Source organism: Tiliqua scincoides, chromosome 3 (assembly GCF_035046505.1).
Source record: "Tiliqua scincoides isolate rTilSci1 chromosome 3, rTilSci1.hap2, whole genome shotgun sequence".
In the NCBI taxonomy this organism is placed as follows: Eukaryota; Metazoa; Chordata; class Lepidosauria; order Squamata; family Scincidae; genus Tiliqua; species Tiliqua scincoides.
In genome coordinates this window covers 29,250,337-29,268,418 of record NC_089823.1, presented here as the reverse complement: position 1 = coordinate 29,268,418, position 18,082 = coordinate 29,250,337, and the positions used below count along the sequence as shown (strand labels likewise).

The window sequence follows — 18,082 nt, the reverse complement described above, 5'->3', positions numbered from 1 at the left end:
TAGTATGCAAACAACTAAAAGCACAATTCTTTTATCCCAGGTCCTCTGTTGCAGAATTTTGACGCAGTCTGGTTATGCTTTTATTGAGTAATAAGTTTGCATCCGTTGGCATTCAGAATTAGCAAGCTACATCCTGTCAATAGTTATCTAAAACAACAGCTGGGAATGTCTCTGCAACAGCATCTTTGATGCATTCATGGAAGCTTTCATTGTTGCATAAGAGATTTGATGCCAATCTTACTCCTCTTTTCATATTGCAGGTGATGTGCCTTCAGGATTTTTTTGGAGATGATGACATATTTATTGCATGCGGACCTGAAAAGTTTCGTTACCAGGATGATTTCTTGCTAGATGAAAGTGGTAAGAAAATGATCTTTTATTGTTTATGTGACACTGCAGAAATACATAAATTAATGATTTTAAGATACATTTTGGCTTTTCTAACTGTGCATATGGGAAGTTGGTCCTATGATAGACAGGAGATTCTGTGCCAGGACAGTCAAATCAAGTGTTAACCCAAGAGTGGTACCAAGCTGTTTTTAATGTCTCTTTCAAAATCCTTGCCAATTGTACTAGCTCTTAATTAGATGAAATTGATGATGCACCATCAGCTTAATCCTAGGAGTGTATACTTGAAAGTAAGTCCTACAGTGTTCAGTGGAACTTACATAGCAATCTTAGCTTGCCCCTGAGCCTGTGCAAGTTCCTTGCGCTGGCTCCGGAGTGTCACAAATGTGACGTAAAGCATGTTCACGGCTACTCGGAAGCAAGCTGAGCCAATGCATGGATGTGTGCTGGCTTGCAGGAACTAAATTCAGTTCCAGTGAAGGTGAGTTTGTGCCAGCCCAGGCAGGCCAGTGCAGGGAGTGGGGGAGGGTGGAATGGAGTTGGAGAGTTTTGTGGGTGGAGGGAGGGGGTGGGACCAACTGTAGCAGCACATTCCAAGTCCTAACACCCCCCCCCGACCCAAACAGCATTACAAGGGCCATTCAGATTTGTGCCTGTGAAATTGTGGATGCAGATCCAAGTAGCCCCATATAAGTGGCTGGTGCAGGACACAGCATAAGGGGACAGAAATCCCCTTACTCCGAGTTGTGCTCCAGTCCGCACCTACCTTACACTGGATATAGCATAGTCAACTTCAGTGGCGTAGCTAGGTCATTTGACACCGGGGCCCATAAATCATTGTCACCCCCATATAGCTTAATTAATTATTTTTTTTACATTTTTATACCACCCTTCCTCTAAGGAGCTCAGGGTGGTATAAGGTAGCTTCATATTATATATGGTTACAGCCTTCCATCCCAATCCTATGCATGTCTACTCAGAAGTAAGTCCCATTAGAGTCAATTGGGCTTACTCCCAGGAAAGTGTGGATAGGATTGGGCTGTAAGGTTGCAATCTTACATACCATTACCTGGGGAAAGTCTTACTGAATACAGTGGGACTTATTTCTGAGTAAGCATGTGTAGGATTGCACTGTGTTTTTTGCATTGCTCCGGAGCAGTGATTTTCAGCCTCTGTACCATGGCACATTGGTGTGCTGTGAATGGTCCCCAGGTGTGCCATGGGAATTTGGAGAAGAGTCATTTATTAATAGGGACATTGGGAGAGTATGAGAGATGACTTAACCTGTGTCATTCTTTAGTCAACTGTTGTTTGGCTCAGGTATCGTATTCTTTGTAAGCTTGCTCTAATGCATTTTGTTTATTTATTATTATTATTTATTATTAACAGTATTTATGTACCACTTTTCAACTAAAGTTCACAAAGTGGTTTACAGAGAAAAATCAAATAACTAATGGCTCCCTGTCCCAAAAGGGCTCACAATATAAAAAGGTGCAAAAGAACAGCAGCAGACAGCCACTAGAACAGACACTGCTGGGTTGAGGTGGGCCAGTTACTCTCCCCCTGCTAAAAAAAAGGAGCACCCACTTGAAAAAGTGCCTCTTACCCAATTAGCAGGGATATTTCTATATCTTAATACTCATTTTTTAAAATAATCAAATATAACCTTAAACTGTTGGTGTGCCTTGACAACCTGAGATGAGAAAGGTTGAAAACTGCTGCTCCAGAGCAGTGGTTTCCAAACTGGCCCACAGTGCACCACAATTTTTGATCCAGGTGCTGTAGCGCCTTAACATTCTTCCCCGCAGCCTCTTCTCTTTGCACCTGATTGTTTCAGAAACTCGTGTCCAGCAGCTGCTTCCACTACCAATCACCCCAGAAGGCTCTGCACCCCTGCCCCTGTACTACCCCGCCTCTGTTCTAACCCTGTACTACCCCTGCAGTACACCACTGGACCACATGAAAATAGCCCAGATAATTGTTTTTCCTCATACCAGCCCTCTCTTATGTGGGTTAATGCTGTAATGGGGTTGTAGCATGACCTCCTTCTGCATAGTTAAGGGCTTATCATGTTGCCCAGCAGTGAGGACCAGCTTCTGCGTTCTGGGGCAACATTAAAAACCTCCTCTCTTTCTCTCAGCACCTTACTGTTCTCCTTCTCCTCACTGTATCTAGGTAACCTCATCAAATCCCATGACTTTCAGTGCCACCATAATACTGACCACAAGCAATTATACCTCTCTACCCCTGAACGTTGTCCCTCTGTCCAATGCTGTATCTGTTTATGACATATTCGCTTGGAAATTTCACTGCTGTATCAAACTCAATATGTCAAAGACTGAACTTTTTTAATTTTCTCCCTTATATTCTCTCCCGTTCCATTGCCAGTTTCAAATTTCACCCGTAAAACAGGCACATAATTTTGGCTTTATCCTTTCTCATTTTATCCAAATGTGCTTCCCATATTCAGTCTGTTGCCATTGTGTCATTTTTCCTGTTACAATTTTGCAAGGATCCGAACCTTCCCCTGGAGGAAAAGCTCTGGTTCATGTACTTGTAGTCTCTTGCCTTGATTACTTGCAGCCTCTTACTTGCTGATGGCTCATTGTATTTCCTTGACCTCCATCCAACACTTTGCTGCTAAGGTCATTTGTTGCACAGATTACATAACACCCTCTTGAGCTCTCTTCACTGGTTTTTTCCCCACTTTCAATTGTTTTTCAAAATAGTGATAGACATATTTTATATGTTTTATGTTAAAGCTTTTCTTATACTTCTGTCGTCGTAGTATCTTTCTATTTCAATTTTTTTTAAATGAGCAAAAGAGTAATAAGTCTGATATAAGTACAATATTAATAATATCCTTGCCTCACTCAGGAATAAGGTTTTGGATGGTGTACGGTAAGAATGTTTAAGACTGCTGCCTTTGTGATTAGCTGTTATCTCTTTTAATTTTGCACAAATTTCAAATATATATATGCAAACTTGGAAGAGGTTCATTGAACTATGCAACTTGTGAAATGCATAATACTGCATAATAAGATGCATATACAGGTTGAACCTCATTATTCACGTGGGTTCCATTCCAAGCACTCAAAACACACTATAGGAAATCCATTTAAAAGACAAAGATTCTTCGCTCTGGTGATTTAAAAACAGTCTTGCTGACCTTTGTGATGGAAGATAAGAGTCATTAAGATGACAATCCATCAATCAGTCCTCCTCCAAGCTTAGAAAGATGCTTCACTCAGCCCCTCCCTTCACCAATGCAAGATGATCACCTTTCTGCTCAGGGGGAAGGGAGGTGTCAAGTGGAGAGAGAAGAACTGATGGCCAGCTGCCCTCTCTCTCTCTCTCTCTCTCTCTCTCTCTCTCTCTCTCTCATTAAGGAGGCTATTGTTAAAGGACTGTTCAGTTTTTTAAACTGATTTTAAAGGGACACATTTTTCCCCTTCTCCAGGGATCAGCACATTCCTTCTCATTTGCAGTGGCCATTCATGTTGAGTCAAATCCGTGTATAAAAAATCCATGTATAAATAGGCTGGACCTGTAGTAGAAAATAATAGATTGCTTTAAGTTGCATTTTTAAAGTCTCCTAGGTTGAAGTTTCATGCACAGTTAACATATGTGTAATTTCTGTGCTGAAATGGGAACCTGCAGGAATCAATTCCTGCAGCAGAACAAGTACAGGTCCAGCCTTGCTATACACGGATTTTTTATACACAGATTTGACTCAACACGAATGACACCTGCAAATGAGAAGAAACGTGCTGATCCCTGGCGAAGCGGAAAAAATGCACCCCTTTAAAATCAGTTTTAAAAACTGCTTTTGACTGTTGCAGAGAGACAGGCATACAAGTGATTACAAGTATAACCTAAGAATCCACAGATTTTTCTACCTCAAAGCTGATGAGAAGCACCCTTTAAATTAAAGGAAAACAGCAACTGTTACCCTGCACATGCCCGATCTCGTCTGATCTCGGAAGCTAAGCAGGGTCAGGCCTGGTTAATACTTGGATGGGAGACCACTTGGGAATACTGGGTGCTGTAGGCTTATACCATAATCTTTCGAGATTGAAGGTTGCCAACCAACAGTCATTTGATAATGCCAGAGAGGGCAGCTGGCTGACAATCCATCAATCATTCTCTCTGCAGGCTTCACTCCACCCTTCTCCCTGAGCAGGTGAACTAAGGCTAAATGGCAGTGATTATCACCCATTCTTTCCTCCTTGCTGGGGCTCCTGGTGAAGGGAGAGATTGCTGCTTCCTAGTGAAGCCTAAGCGCCTGGAGACTGATTGCCTCTGTGTGCATTTCAAAAGGTCAGCAAGGCTGTCTAAAATCACCAGAGCAAAGAAACTTTGTTTTTTAAATTGATTTGCTTTAGTGCATTTTTTGCCATCCACGTGAGTTCTTGGAACGGAGCCCTCGACCTGGCCACCTCGTGAGTCTTGACCTATACGTCTATTAAAGGAAAAGAAAAGAACACACTTATTTTAATGGAAGAGAAAGATTGAAATCAGGTTTCATTTTAATTTGCTGGCATGTCTTGAGCCTGTGTGCCAATATTTTTTAATATGCCCTGCTCTGACTGACTGACACTGAGCTGGAAAAATCTTATTCCTATTCCAAAATGCAATGTATTAGAAGGTTAGAAGTGTCATGTTTTCTGTCCGGTTTTTGTAACCTTGATAATAATGCCCTGATGGTGAAAAGAAAAGAAGGAAAATTACTCCATAATTCCCATTTATTGTGACTTATAGAATACTGGTTTATGTGTTAAGAAGCTTTTTGGCTGTGCCCCAGAGAACAAACTCTGCCAGTTTATTCCTTCTCTTCACATCAGGGGAAGACTCTAAATTGAGAAATTACTATGGATTCTGGACAATCTCTTGGATTATGCCTGCCATCCAAAAGCAAAACTGGGTAGATCTCTAAGGTCTTCATAATAGTTTCAGATCTTGAAAACTATTTTCTGTATCTGAAATGGAAATGACTGAGAGCCCAATCCTATCCTTCCCCTTGCCAAGGCAGCTTTGCCAAATAGGCATGTGCTGTGTCCAGAGAAAGGACAGATCATGAGGCTGGGGAGGGGAAAGGGGAATTATTTCCTATTAACCCCCTGTAAGCCTCCCATTTGCCAGTGTGTCTCCTTGAACCTGCACCAGGTCTTTAGCTGGCACAAATCTGAGAAGAAAGGGGTGGGGGACCTGCAATTGGAGGAGATAAGATCTGAAACACACCATCCACTCCTGCCGCCTCTGTCCCCCAATCCTCCCCTCTCCCTGCCCAGTTTCTCCCCTCCATCCCACACCTGGTGTGGCAGGGTCAGTCAGTGTGGCTGCAGCACTGCTGCCTCTAGTGGCTGCCAAAGGAGCACTGCGTGTCCTGCACTCTGTTCCGCTGTCCTAAACCCTTCTGTGCAACAGCCCAGTCCTGAATAGGTTTTGGCTGTGAGACATATAAAATTATGCAGGGAGTGGACATAGGGAAGTTTTTTTCCTCTTGCGCAGTACAAGAACTAGGAAACATCCACTAAAGTTGAGTGGCAGGAGAATTAGAACGGACTAAAGGAAATATTTCTTTTACCCAACATGTGATTAATCTGTGGAACTCCTTGCCACAGGGTGTTGTGATGGCATCTGGTCTAGATGTCTTTAAATGGGACTGGAAAGATTTGTGGGGGAAACATCCATCACAGGTTACAAGCCTTGTTGAGTATATGCAACCTCTGGATTTTAGAGATAGCCTGCCTTTGAATTCCAGCTGCAAGGAGGTACCAACAGGATACAGTTATCTTGTTGACTTGAGTGGTTCGTAAGGTATCTGATGGGTCACTGTGAAATATAGGAAGCTGGACTAGATGGGCCCTTGGCCTGATTCAGCAGGGCTCTTCTTATGTTCTTATGATTGTTTTAAAATCTATTTATGTAGGAAGAGAAAGCTAACTTATGCCCTGCCTATCAGTGACTGAAGTCTACTTCACATGTTACAAAACTCCTTAGTGAACTAAGAGCCAATCCTATTTAATTTTCCAGTGCCGGTGTGCCAATAGGGTGTGCACTGCACTGGTGGGAAGGCAGTCACAGAGGCCTCCTCAAAGTATGGGAACATTTGCTCCCTTACCTCGGGGCTGCATTGTGGCTGCACCAGTGCTGAAAAATTGGATAGGATTGGGCCCTAAATTATTTGCAACCTAAGTTTTGGTTGCACCATTTTATCATGTACAGTGAGAACATTTAGTAGGTGAGGGCAGGGTTCAGGGGCAGCTATCTAGGAAATCTTGGTAAGATGGAAGTTAATGTTGAAGAACTCTCTAGACAACGTAAAAATATAGTTATATACATGTATCTTCAAAAGTTCCAAAGTTCCTACTGTGAATAAGACAAGTCAAATATTGCCTTCTATGGAATCAGACTAGAAGACTGATTCGTCTAGACTGGCTCCTCTAGCTCAGTGTTGTTGAGGCTTTGGAGGCTGGTGGACTGAGCATACCAATTCTCCAGAAACTCAATTGGAACTGTGCATTGTGGTGGTGGGGAGATCAGAAGAACAACAGGTACACCAAATATGGTCTGAAGATTGTAGTATGGGTTGCCGTGGCAATGTCAAAACTGCTTGGATCACCCTGAAGCAGCAACAGCTCTTGTAACCTGTGAGGCCAACTGTCTGCATGCCCAAGGCCTTATATGACCAGAGTAGGGAGGATATCAGAGAAGGATGGCTGATGACTGAATTCTTGAGGGCAAAGAGAGCCCATTAAGCCAAAGAAGAGGTGGAAACAAATGCAGGCAAAGCCCTCTTCCCCCTCCAGTTCGAGGCACCTGGGGACAGAACAAGGCCTAGCAGCAGCAGAACAAGAGCTACCAGCCTTTCCCAGGTTTCAGACGGGTCTTTCCCTGTGCTATGTGCAGATGTCCGGGACTGAACCTGAAATGTTCTTCATACAATGCATCTAGCTTAGCGCTGAGCTCCAGTTGTTAAAGGAAAACTGGGGGACTCAGAGCTGGTGACTTGTTTCTCTTAAGGATTCTTCACAGCATGAGAACCTTTTCAGGTGTGAGCATGAAGAACACTCCCTTTACATCTCCACTAGAAGACTGGTGAAAGATTCCTAGATGCGAGATAAGACTAATTTCTTTTGAAGAGCTCTGTGGCAGTTTGCAAGATGTTGTGTTGTTTTATATTTTCATATTTACCTTTTAGAAGTAAGAAGAAATGGTCAACCATATATGTATGTGTGCCTCTCCCATCTACTAAACTTGTTAGTAGTTCACTTTCTAGAACTACATACATAAGTCTGTATCTGCTCAGCCCAGTATCTGGATGACAGATTGCTTGGAAAATCTGTTATGACATCTGTCGAGGAAGGATATCATACAAATGTGACACATTTTGCTGGTATTATGTACTTCTGCCACATACTGCCATTTCATTCTTTCGGCATTGATTGAAAGAGTTTTAATTAATGGATGTGTCATGAGCAAGTGCTCCTCTTGAGAAGTCTCCTGTCTCTCTCCAAATAGCAGCTCTCTGTGCACACCAAGGCTGATCTAGGAAGCAGCAGCTCACATTCTTCACTCCGACAACAGCTCTCGGTCATACATAGCCTTCCTCTCTCAGATCATAAATTGGAGTTCCATGACTGACTACTTTCCCCAGAGAACAACAGCCTTGACTGAAATCTTCCTGGCTCCCCACCAGGTTTAGCTTGCGCCTGGTCTTTGGCCCAGTTCACTCACCTGACTTGGGAGTGGAAAATTTGAATTTCTATTAATTTCAAACCAGCCTGTTGGAGCTTGGCAGCTTGGCTCCCTAAAATGGAATAAAAGATTGCTGCCCAGCTTTGTTCAGAGAATGAAATGCGTAGGAGATGGAAGTTGGGCTTTTCAAGATGCCAGGCAAACCAAGATGCAAGCCATGATGCTGTCCAACTTGGAAACTCTTAGGAAGATATTCCTCTCCAGTGCCAGGGGGATGCTGAACTGTAAGTGGTTACTTTAAGTCAAGGGAGTCTTAGTTAAACTCTGTTTTTATTCTATTCCGAACGTTGCCTCTTGATCTCAAATGCAGAACTTGATTGTCTGGTTTTCTTTCTTTGTTCCTTTAACCACCCCCCTCCCCAAATATTTTCCTTTGAGGGGAGTAAAACCAGCCTCCCTAGTAATCTAACCCACAGAGCTATTGGCCTTCTGCCTCTATGGCTTGTGCAGCCTTGCACACCACCCACAGAAGATTTGAGTGTGTACATAATTGTATGAGAATGTGTGGATGAGAAAGGAGAAAAAAGTAAAGCAAAGAGGTCGGTCAAGATACTGCCCATCTTTCTTCCTCTTCAGGAAACTCAGAATGAGGGCTGTGTGATGGCAGACAGACCTCCAGATGGGTGAAAGGGTGGAAACATGACCAGCTGCTATATTGCAGTGGCAGTTGGGATCTACTTCTCATACAGTGAGGGCATGACTACATGCCTAAGATGTAGTGCAGTCTCATGGTGGGTAGAAGCACAGGTTTCCCCAGGAGGAAACATGGTCATCTTCGGTGCTACCCTGGACATCACCACAGGCTTGAAATATCATTAGATAGTTTTAGCACATAAACATTGATCTATAATTATTTGTTCTTTTTTAAAAAAATTTTTGACTTTGATAACCCAATTCTATGGGAGCCTTGCACTGCCAGAACTCATGTTCCAGCAATGCAAGATCCTTTTCAGTTGTTGCATAAGATGACACACCATTTTGTGCAGTCAGACCAGCACCACAAATGGTGAGCGGCTATGGCCATGAAGCAGCAGCCCATCAATGACTCATAAGGAAGGTGTGGTGAGTCAGTGGGGGAAGGGAGGAGGCAGGGAGGGGTGGAACAAGGCAAGATGGGAGAGGAATGGGGCAGAGACTGGGGTGAGGCAGAGGGTGGATCGAGGTCGGGAAGGAATGTTATTGGCAGCAGCAATACCGCCGATATCCTATCCCCCTTCCCAGCCTCGATCTATCTTCCCGAGTCCATTTGGACTTGCACCAGCTATATCAGTGGCACAGATTCAACTTGGGTAGCAAGTCCTTACCCCCAGGACTGCTGTCCTCCACAGGATGCGGTGCGTGCTCCAGTGGCATGCTTGGCACACCTGCAGGGGGGATTTAGGTAGGACTGGGCTCTTAAACTTCCTTTTAGAGTTGTACTGGGGTAGTTACCTTTTGTAGTTCAATTTTAATACATTATTGAGTTTGCAGCTATATAGGAAAATAAACTGAAGCCTTGGCCTAATTATTCGTATCAGACTTTATCATATTCCCCATGGCTAGAAGCTTTCAGATTTTGTTGGATGAAACAAAAGAGTCTGAACAAATTGCAAATGGGGATGTTTTGGCAATTACATTCACTGACCTTCCATTTTGTCCTTGCACTAAATTTATGTAATGCCTTTGGAAGCAAAATGGCCGCCTCTTAACTTCATTCTTTAGTTTAAAATGCAGATGAACAGACTCTCCCTTAAATGAATGAAAATTTTGTCCTGAATAACAATTCTCCTTTTGTGTTCATATATGACCTGCTAAAGCAAGTGGCTCCCCTGCTACTTTCTTAGATATACATTCTATGGACCAACAGCTCTGGATAAGCACACACTGTTTTCTTGCAAATGTCCACACATTTTATTGTAATGGCAGTATCTTTTTTAAAGAGAACCTAATTATTCAAAATCCATAATTCATTAGCTTTTGGAAAGTGCCAAACTTTCCCGGAGGCACTTGAAGATAATATATTCATTCTTAATATTCATTATGTCCTTAAAAAAATAGTCTTATGAAAACAATCCACAGTATACTAACTGAGAGAAGGGAAGAAAAATTCACTGGAGAAAAATATCTCAAAACTGATTTTTTCTGAAATAGTGTAATAACCTCAAATAAATTGATGAACATTCCATAAGCTAGTGGGATTCAGTGGGGGATAGAAGAAAATTCAGGTATTAGGAAGACTGCATGATTTTGTTTTCTGAATTGAGAGATGTTTGCCCATGTGATGCCCTACAAATTTAGCCATGTGATGCAATCCATGCTACATTGCACCTTGGCCATGCATTGCCTATCTGCTGTTGTAAAATTGGAATAGCACACGGACAGCTGGACATAAGGGTGATTATTGGGTTGCCTCCTATATCAGTGGTTCCCAAATTGTGAACTATGGCTCCTCAGAGAGCCATGGAAACCAGCCAGGGGAGCTGCAGAATCCTTACAAAAAACCAGCCACCCTATACAATGTCAAGGATTGTAACCCTAATGGGAAGTTACAGCCAATGGCTCAGGAGGTTAATGGAGCCGCCAGTCGAAAAAGTTTGGGATCCACTGTATATGGAAGTGGCACTGGCAGCAAAAGGTACAGGCACCATCACATGTTTAAAAAACAGGCATGCTCCGGTATCTGCGAGGGTTATGTTCTGGACTCCCCTCCTCCCACCATGGATACGGGGATCAGCAGATACCTGGGATGCCCTTTAAAAAGATAGGGAAAGTGAAGGGGAACGTTAAAAATTGGTTTGTTTACCTTAGTGCAGCGAATCCGCTGCATTTTCAGGGCTGCAGACAGCCTTCCAAGCTGCCTGCAACCTCTTCCTAGTGGCTCCAAAGCTCCTCCTTTGCATTCTGGGGCGACATTGGGGGAAAGGAAAAGCCTTGGAGCCACCAGGAAAAAACAGCAGTTTTGCTGTGTTAAGGTAAATGAAGATTTTTAATGTTCCCCTTTCTTTTCCCAATCTTTCAAAAGGGTATCCCTGGTATGACTGAGACATACAAAATTATGCAGGGGATGGACAGAATGGATAGGGAGATGCTCTTTACACTCTCACATAACACCAGAACCAGGGGACATCAGCTAAAATTGAGTGTTGGGAGAGTTAGAACAGACAAAAGAAAATATTTCTTTACTCAGCGTGTGGTTGGTCTGTGGAACTCTTTGCCACAGGATGTGGTGATGGCATCTGGCCTGGACGCCTTTAAAAGGGGATTGGACAAGTTTCTGGAGGAAAAATCCATTATGGGGTACAAGCCATGGTGTGTATGCGCAACCTCCTGATTTTAGAAATGGGTTATGTCAGAATGCCAGATGCAAGGGAGGGCACCAGGATGAGGTCTCTTGTTATCTGGTGTGCTCCCTGGGGCAATTGGTGGGCCGCTGTGAGATACAGGAAGCTGGACTAGATGGGCCTATGGCCTGATCCAGTGGGGCTGTTCTTATGTATCCTCAGAAGTGCAGATAACTGAAACCACAGATACCGAAATATGCCTGCATATGCTTTTTAATTTGTGTACTAAAGAACTTATATGACAATAGGCATAATTCTAATCAACTTTCCCGCATTGACATAGCTGTGCCAATGTCGTGTGCACTTCATCCTGCAGTGGGTAGGCAGTGAAGGGGGCCTCCTCAAGGTAAGGGCATTTTGTTACCTTAACTTGGGGCTGCATTGTGGTTAAGTCAGTGCTGGAAAGTTGGTTAGGATTGCGCCCAATGATAGGTAGCGATATGCAACATAAGCCTCTGGTCCCAAACCAAGCCCTTGATGTCCAAATATAGCCTCCTTACTGACTCTGCTGTTTGCTTCCATATGAAATGAGAAGGAAGCAAAGGATTATTAATCCTTTTCTTTTAAGTGTGAACAGCAAGAAAGGCCTTGAGAGACTACTTCTATTTACAGTGAGGAGGCAGGAGCTGAGGTGCCCTCTTTCTGTGTGTGAGCTTGTGGAGGACAGAGGTACTGAGTGGGGCTACTGTTGCTAGCAATTGCTGAACCCTAATTCGGTGCACTTATGCTCAACCTGTATTTTATTTTTATTTATTAGTTTTATTTATTAAAAAAAATATATATATACCCTATGTTTCTCACACCAGGGGAATCAATAGTGGCTTACAACAAAAAAAAATTTAAATAATCAATACAAATCTGTGTGTGTGTGTGTGTGTGTGTGTGTGTGTGTGTGTGTTTAAGGGGGGGGGGAACTTGTGAAGCCTTAAGATAGGAATAGGAGCCCTACCAGAAAAAAAGATGGCAACTCTAGGTCCCTAAATCTATATAGCATAAAGGCATTGTGATACTGATCTGGTAGAAGATAATGATGCTTATCTTTTAGAAGTCTGCAAATTGTGCTTTATGTTATATTATTTTAAAACATTGTAAGCCACCCTAGCAAGATGAGAGGGATGCCTCTTATCTGACCATTTGCTGATGCACATTTTTTTCCAGCTCCTCTGCCAGGAGCAAACTGTAGATAATTGGTAGAAAATGCTCAAAATACTGTACTTGAATTAACAAGTGATTAACATATGTTAATTAAGTTGCTAGGATTTGGGAAACTGGGTTATGGCAACCATACTCTGATAGTATTAGAGAAGCATAAGTTCTCCCCATTTATCTCAAATCACTTTGATCTGATTTCAACTCCCTCCCCCCTTTCCCCATATCTTGAAGAAATTGGATCATTTTTCAAGGCTAAGAACATGCCCCCCCCCCCAACAAAAAAAAGAATAAAAACCCTTTCACTGGTAACAATCTGGCAGTGGAAGGAGGAGCAGCAACGGGGAACAGGGCATTCCTTATCTTTCGGCCTCTGCATTGCCATGGTACACTGCAGAGCCACATGTCAAGAGGAAAATAGTAGTGTTATGGGTTCTGCCCCCTTCGTATAAGAATATAAGAACAGCCCTGCTGGATCAGGCCAAAGTCCCATCCAGGTTCCTGTATCTCACAGTGGCCCACCAGTTGCCTTGGGGAGCACGCAAGAAGACCACAAGAGACCAGCATCCTGGTGTCGTCCCTTGCATCTGGCATTCTGACGTAGCCTACTTCTAGAACTGGGAGGTTACACATACACATCATGGCTTGAAACCCGGAATGGACTTTTTCATCACACACTCCAGAGCCAAGGAGGAATGGTATTGTCAAGATGGTGAGCGTAAGATTAAGCACCTTGGATATTTCTGAAATGCATATATCCAGAGCCTTTCCACTGGGATGGGTGGCAGAGGAGTAGTAGAGCCAGGGGCTCATGTTTATATCCACAGGGGCCTAGAGGAGAGATTGCCCAATCTCCAAGGGGATTTTCTTTACAGGCGCAATGGCCTTTCAGAGTCCCAAGGGCCACAGAAATGCTTTGCAGCACATCAGAGCCAGCTCCTCTTTGAGCTTGGTTTTTGATGTGTCTCTAAATTTCTTTTTTAAGCTCTTTGGCCTCCAAGTTATTATTGGAGTTCAAGGTGCCTTCGTGTGAAGCAACCCTATGAGAGGTTTCTCAGAGTACTACTTACTGCAGGATAACTGTGTGTTAATCCAATGTGTAGATCAGGGGTGCTCAATAGGTGGATCGCGATCTACCGGTAGATCGCGAGGCAAAATGAGTAGATCGCGGAGTGCTGACCCCCCCTTCAGGTGCCTCTGGGAGGAAACGCCAGGAGTAAGGCCCATTGTACTCAATGGGACTTACTCCCAGGTAAGTGTGGCTAGGATTGCAGCCTCACAGCCTAATCCTAGGCATGTCTACTCAGGAGTAAGTCCTGTTATACTCAGTGGGGCTCAAGGTACACCAACATACATTGTACACATAAATGTTATATGTTATGATGGCATGAACATTGTAAAAAAAACTCTGGTAGATCTCCAGGCCTTGCTGGGTTTCAAAGTAGCTCTCGAGCCAAAAAAGTGTGAGCACCCCTGGTGTAGATAGTATTGTTTGACTAGAATCGTAGAATGTTAAGAACTAGAAAGGATCTGGGTTATTATACAGTCCAACCCCCTGCTCAGTGCAGGAAACTGATACAGTGTCCCTGACACCCTCTGTTTGAAAACCTTCAACAAGGAAGAGAACACTGCAGCACAAAGCAGAATGTTCCTGTACATGACAGCTATTATAGTCAGGAATGTGTAGTCAAAATCTACTTCCTTGTAGTGTTCACTAGTTCTAGTGCTGCCCTCAGGAGCCACAGATAGCAAGTCCTTCCCTCCTTCTGCATGGGAGCCCTTCAGGTACTTGTAGGTGGCCATCATATCTCCCCTTAGTATTCTCTTCTTCAGGCTAAACATGTCAAGGTCTTTTAATTGTTCCTTATAGGACTTTGTTTCCAGATCCCTCATCATCTTTGTTGCCTGCTTCTGAACCCATTTCAGCTCATTAATGTCTTAGGGCCCAATCCTATCCAATTTTCCAGTGTCTGTGCAACCACGCACTACATCTTGTGGTGGGGAGGCAGTCACAGAGGGCTCCTCAAGGTAAGGGAACATTTGTTCCCTTTCCTTGGGGCTGCATTGTGGCTGCACTGGTGCTGGAAAGTTGGATAGGACTGGACCCTTACTTAAAAAGTGGTGCTCAAAACTAGGTGCAGTATTCCAAGTGAGGTCTGAGCAGTGTCATTAAGAGTGGAGCTATTGCTTCTCATAATCTGGACACTATGCTTATGTTAATGTAGCTCAGTATTGCTGGAGCTTTTTTTTTTTTTTTTAAACACTTCCGGCTCATGTTCAGCTTGTGATCCCCAATGACACCTAGACCATTTTCACATGTGCAGTTACCAACTCAGCTCTCTGTTTATGTATGTATTCATTTATTTTTGTACCTGAATGCAGTACTTTAGATTTGTCTCCATTGAACTTCATCTTGTTGGTATGAGCCTAATGATTGATCCTGTCACGATTATTTTGAATCCTGCTTTTTTTTTTATTATTAGTGGTTACTCCAAGACAGACTAATTACTGAGAATTTTTTGCTGTTGCCATGGTTCTAAAAGGATATCTGTGATCAGTCACAAAGTGGTGATTAGAACTCAATTTTTTAAACATAAGTTTAAGTGTGAGGTATAACAGATTGTAAAATGTGAAACCGATACTGATTTGAAGCAAGAAAATCAACTATTATGCAATCTGTGGGCTTTCAGCAAACATGAGAGAGGTGGCAGTTGGGGCTTGGGTAAATATATGAAGGGGTGGTTCAGATATAAATATTGTGGGGGTGGTTCAGACATAATGACAAACTATGGTCTGTTGTTACATAAAATGAATAGCCAGGAGTCTGGCGCCTGCAAGATCACTCCTTCATCACCTATGTGATAATATCCATGCCTCCTCCTGGTTTGTTGGTTCTGTATTGTCAGAACCAACAAACCATGATTAGCACTTTCCCTGAAAATCAAGGATCAGCCCAGGGAAGAAATACAAAAGCCCAGACTGCTCGTTCAGCATTATGTTCAAACCACCTTCTAAAAGGTGGATGGATGGAAAACAACCACATTGATTTTCTTTATTGTTGACCTACTTTAGGCTACGATGGAAACTTTTTATTTAAACAGTTCTTCTTACCCATCCTGTCAGTGTAAGGAAATTTGATTGCAACTGCTTTAGGAGGCATGGGCACCTGGGAAGGAGTGGGAATGAGAGAGGTGCTGATTCATCCTGTAATCAGACAGCTAAGCTCTCCCTGACCTGATTGATTCTCCTTCTTCTGCCGCTGCTGTCTTTGAAGGGAAGATGAGGGTCAGTTCTCACATTACAGCTGCCATGTGGGAGGTTACAGCAAAGGTTTTCACATGGAAGTGGCCACATAAGACAGCTGTGAAATGTGAGTAGCACAGCAACTCTTGGGTTACCTTCAAGGGAGCAGTAATACCTCACTATGCACCTTGGCTAGTCCCTGAATCTGTTCTTTATTCTCCCAGTCTTTGAATCAATACATTAGCATTTCTGTACATTGAAGTTACATAGTGGCCTGTAAAAGGAATTACTTAAAAGGCTGTCCTCCCTTTTCAATTCCATATTCCCCTAACAGCTCAGTAGTTCTGAAACTGTGAGTCTGGGACCCACCAGTGGATCATGACCCAATTTTTTATGGTTTGCAAAACTGACAGGGCAGATTAGGCTATGTTCAACAAGTGTTAGCTGCTTGCGGGGGGGGGGGGAGTGCACTGTTGTCCAATCACCATTATAGCCGCACCTCTTGGCATTTATAAATCAGGCAGTAGCCTCTTTAAAAGTTTGAGAACCACTGCCCTAGCCCATTGAATCAGATACCCATTTAAATACATGATATAAGACCTCCAGATAATTTTCTTGCTTTTTCTTTTGTTAATTTTTCCTTTTACTACCCTTAGAGAACCAGTTCATGCAAAGAGGCCAAGTCTTTTGTTCAGTTCTTTCAATGTCATCTTAGTTGGAACCTTAGCTGAAACATCTCATGTACTCACTCAGGATTGCCATCAAGCTGGTAGTCTGTGCACAGTAAATTGTTTCAATTTATGCCTCCTTCCTATTTTCCATATCCAGTTGCATATAGCGTGCCATTGTCAGCAGCCCCCAGAATCCTCACAAAGGGACTCTGAGGCACCAGTGGCTGACCATGCAAGTCATCTAAACTTCTTTCCTGGGGCACATTCAGTATCACTGATGCATTCAATATCACCTGAGGCTTGCATCATGGCAATCATACTCATTGATGGTTGGCAACCTTCAGTCTCGAAAGACTATGGTATAAGCCTACAGTACCTGGTATTCCCAGGCGGTCTCCCATCCAAGTACTAACCAGGCCTAGCCCTGCTTAGCTTCCAAGATCAGACGAGATCAGGCATGTGCAGGGTAACATACTCATTATAACTGTGTAAGTCAGTTATGCAAATTTGTTACAGTTCATGATATAGCTTGCGCCTAAGGCTTTCCTGTCCTTTCTGTGTTATATCCTTTCCACAGTGCTTAGGAACTTCTCAGTTGAAAGGGTGTGTTTTGGTTTTTGAACCCTTCCACATTTCCTAAGGGTCAAACAGTTATGGAGTTCACATGGATGACATTTGGTGAAGGCAGATCGAATCCTCAGACCTGACATCTTTCTTAAAAAAAAAAAAAAATTAAAATGGGTAACACATAGCTTTGGTATTTCGATTGGCTCTTGACACAAACATTTGCTTTTTGTTAGATGGTTAAATTTTTCCATTGGTCTCATCTTTGTGCCTGTTTCTGTTATATTTCTGTGCTTGAAATGCACCTGTGTATGGGGAAAAAATTACCATAGGAAGGAGATGATTTGAAATCATCTAATTCTTGGGATAGCTTTCTAACTACAACGGTGTTGTGAGATTTTCATTGCAGTTGAACAGATCCTTATTGGTGGTTCAATTTTAAGTGCTTCATTTTGATTTGTTTTACTCACTTTGGCTCTGAAATAGGAAGTCTGTCTTACATTTGACACTTCACCGGAATGACTCATGCTTGGCTACTTGAGTGTTGTCTGACTGATAAGAAAACGGCTTAATTTAATGAACTGGAAATCATATTGGGGAAACATACTGTACCCAATTCAGAAGACACCTTGAACCTTTTATTTTTATTTTTTTAAGCCTTGTTTATCTCAATACAGAGGGAGCTATGAAACTGCTATTTGAGTACCTTGAAGAGGGTTCACTTCTTAAAATTTGTCAATAAATTTTTTTCAGGATGAAATGCTTTTATCTGAATTTTGCTGTGAATGTTTCTCTTTATATTGGTCATTTGAATAAAAAAATTGAATTTTGCTTTATTGCACTTTTGGGCACATTGTTGATGCCTGCATAGAGACTTCTTCCTTTACCTGTCCTTATAATCTCAATGGTTAGCCAAGTGCAGCCTTGGAATATGTTTTCCTTGTGGAAAGGTTTATAGCATATAGGAGCCGGTGCACTGATTAGGCGTGTACCCAGAGCATATAATCATGCCCAGCTATGTCCAAC

General features: G+C 42.8%; 1 protein-coding gene and 2 pseudogenes across 9 annotated transcripts in view; 2 read left to right on the top strand and 1 right to left on the bottom strand.

Annotated features, from left to right (window-relative positions):
- The window catches only part of DCLK1 (doublecortin like kinase 1), a 283,656-nt gene that overhangs the window by 129,923 nt on the left and 135,651 nt on the right, over positions 1 to 18,082 (top strand). For all 9 annotated transcript variants that reach the window (XM_066620144.1, XM_066620145.1, XM_066620147.1 and 6 more), the window contains exon 3: positions 261 to 360. In XM_066620144.1, the coding sequence (XP_066476241.1) occupies positions 261 to 360 (100 nt within the window). The remainder of the gene's footprint in view (positions 1 to 260; positions 361 to 18,082) is intronic.
- LOC136647239 (5S ribosomal RNA) lies at positions 4,283 to 4,402 on the top strand (annotated as a pseudogene).
- LOC136647187 (5S ribosomal RNA) lies at positions 16,857 to 16,975 on the bottom strand (annotated as a pseudogene).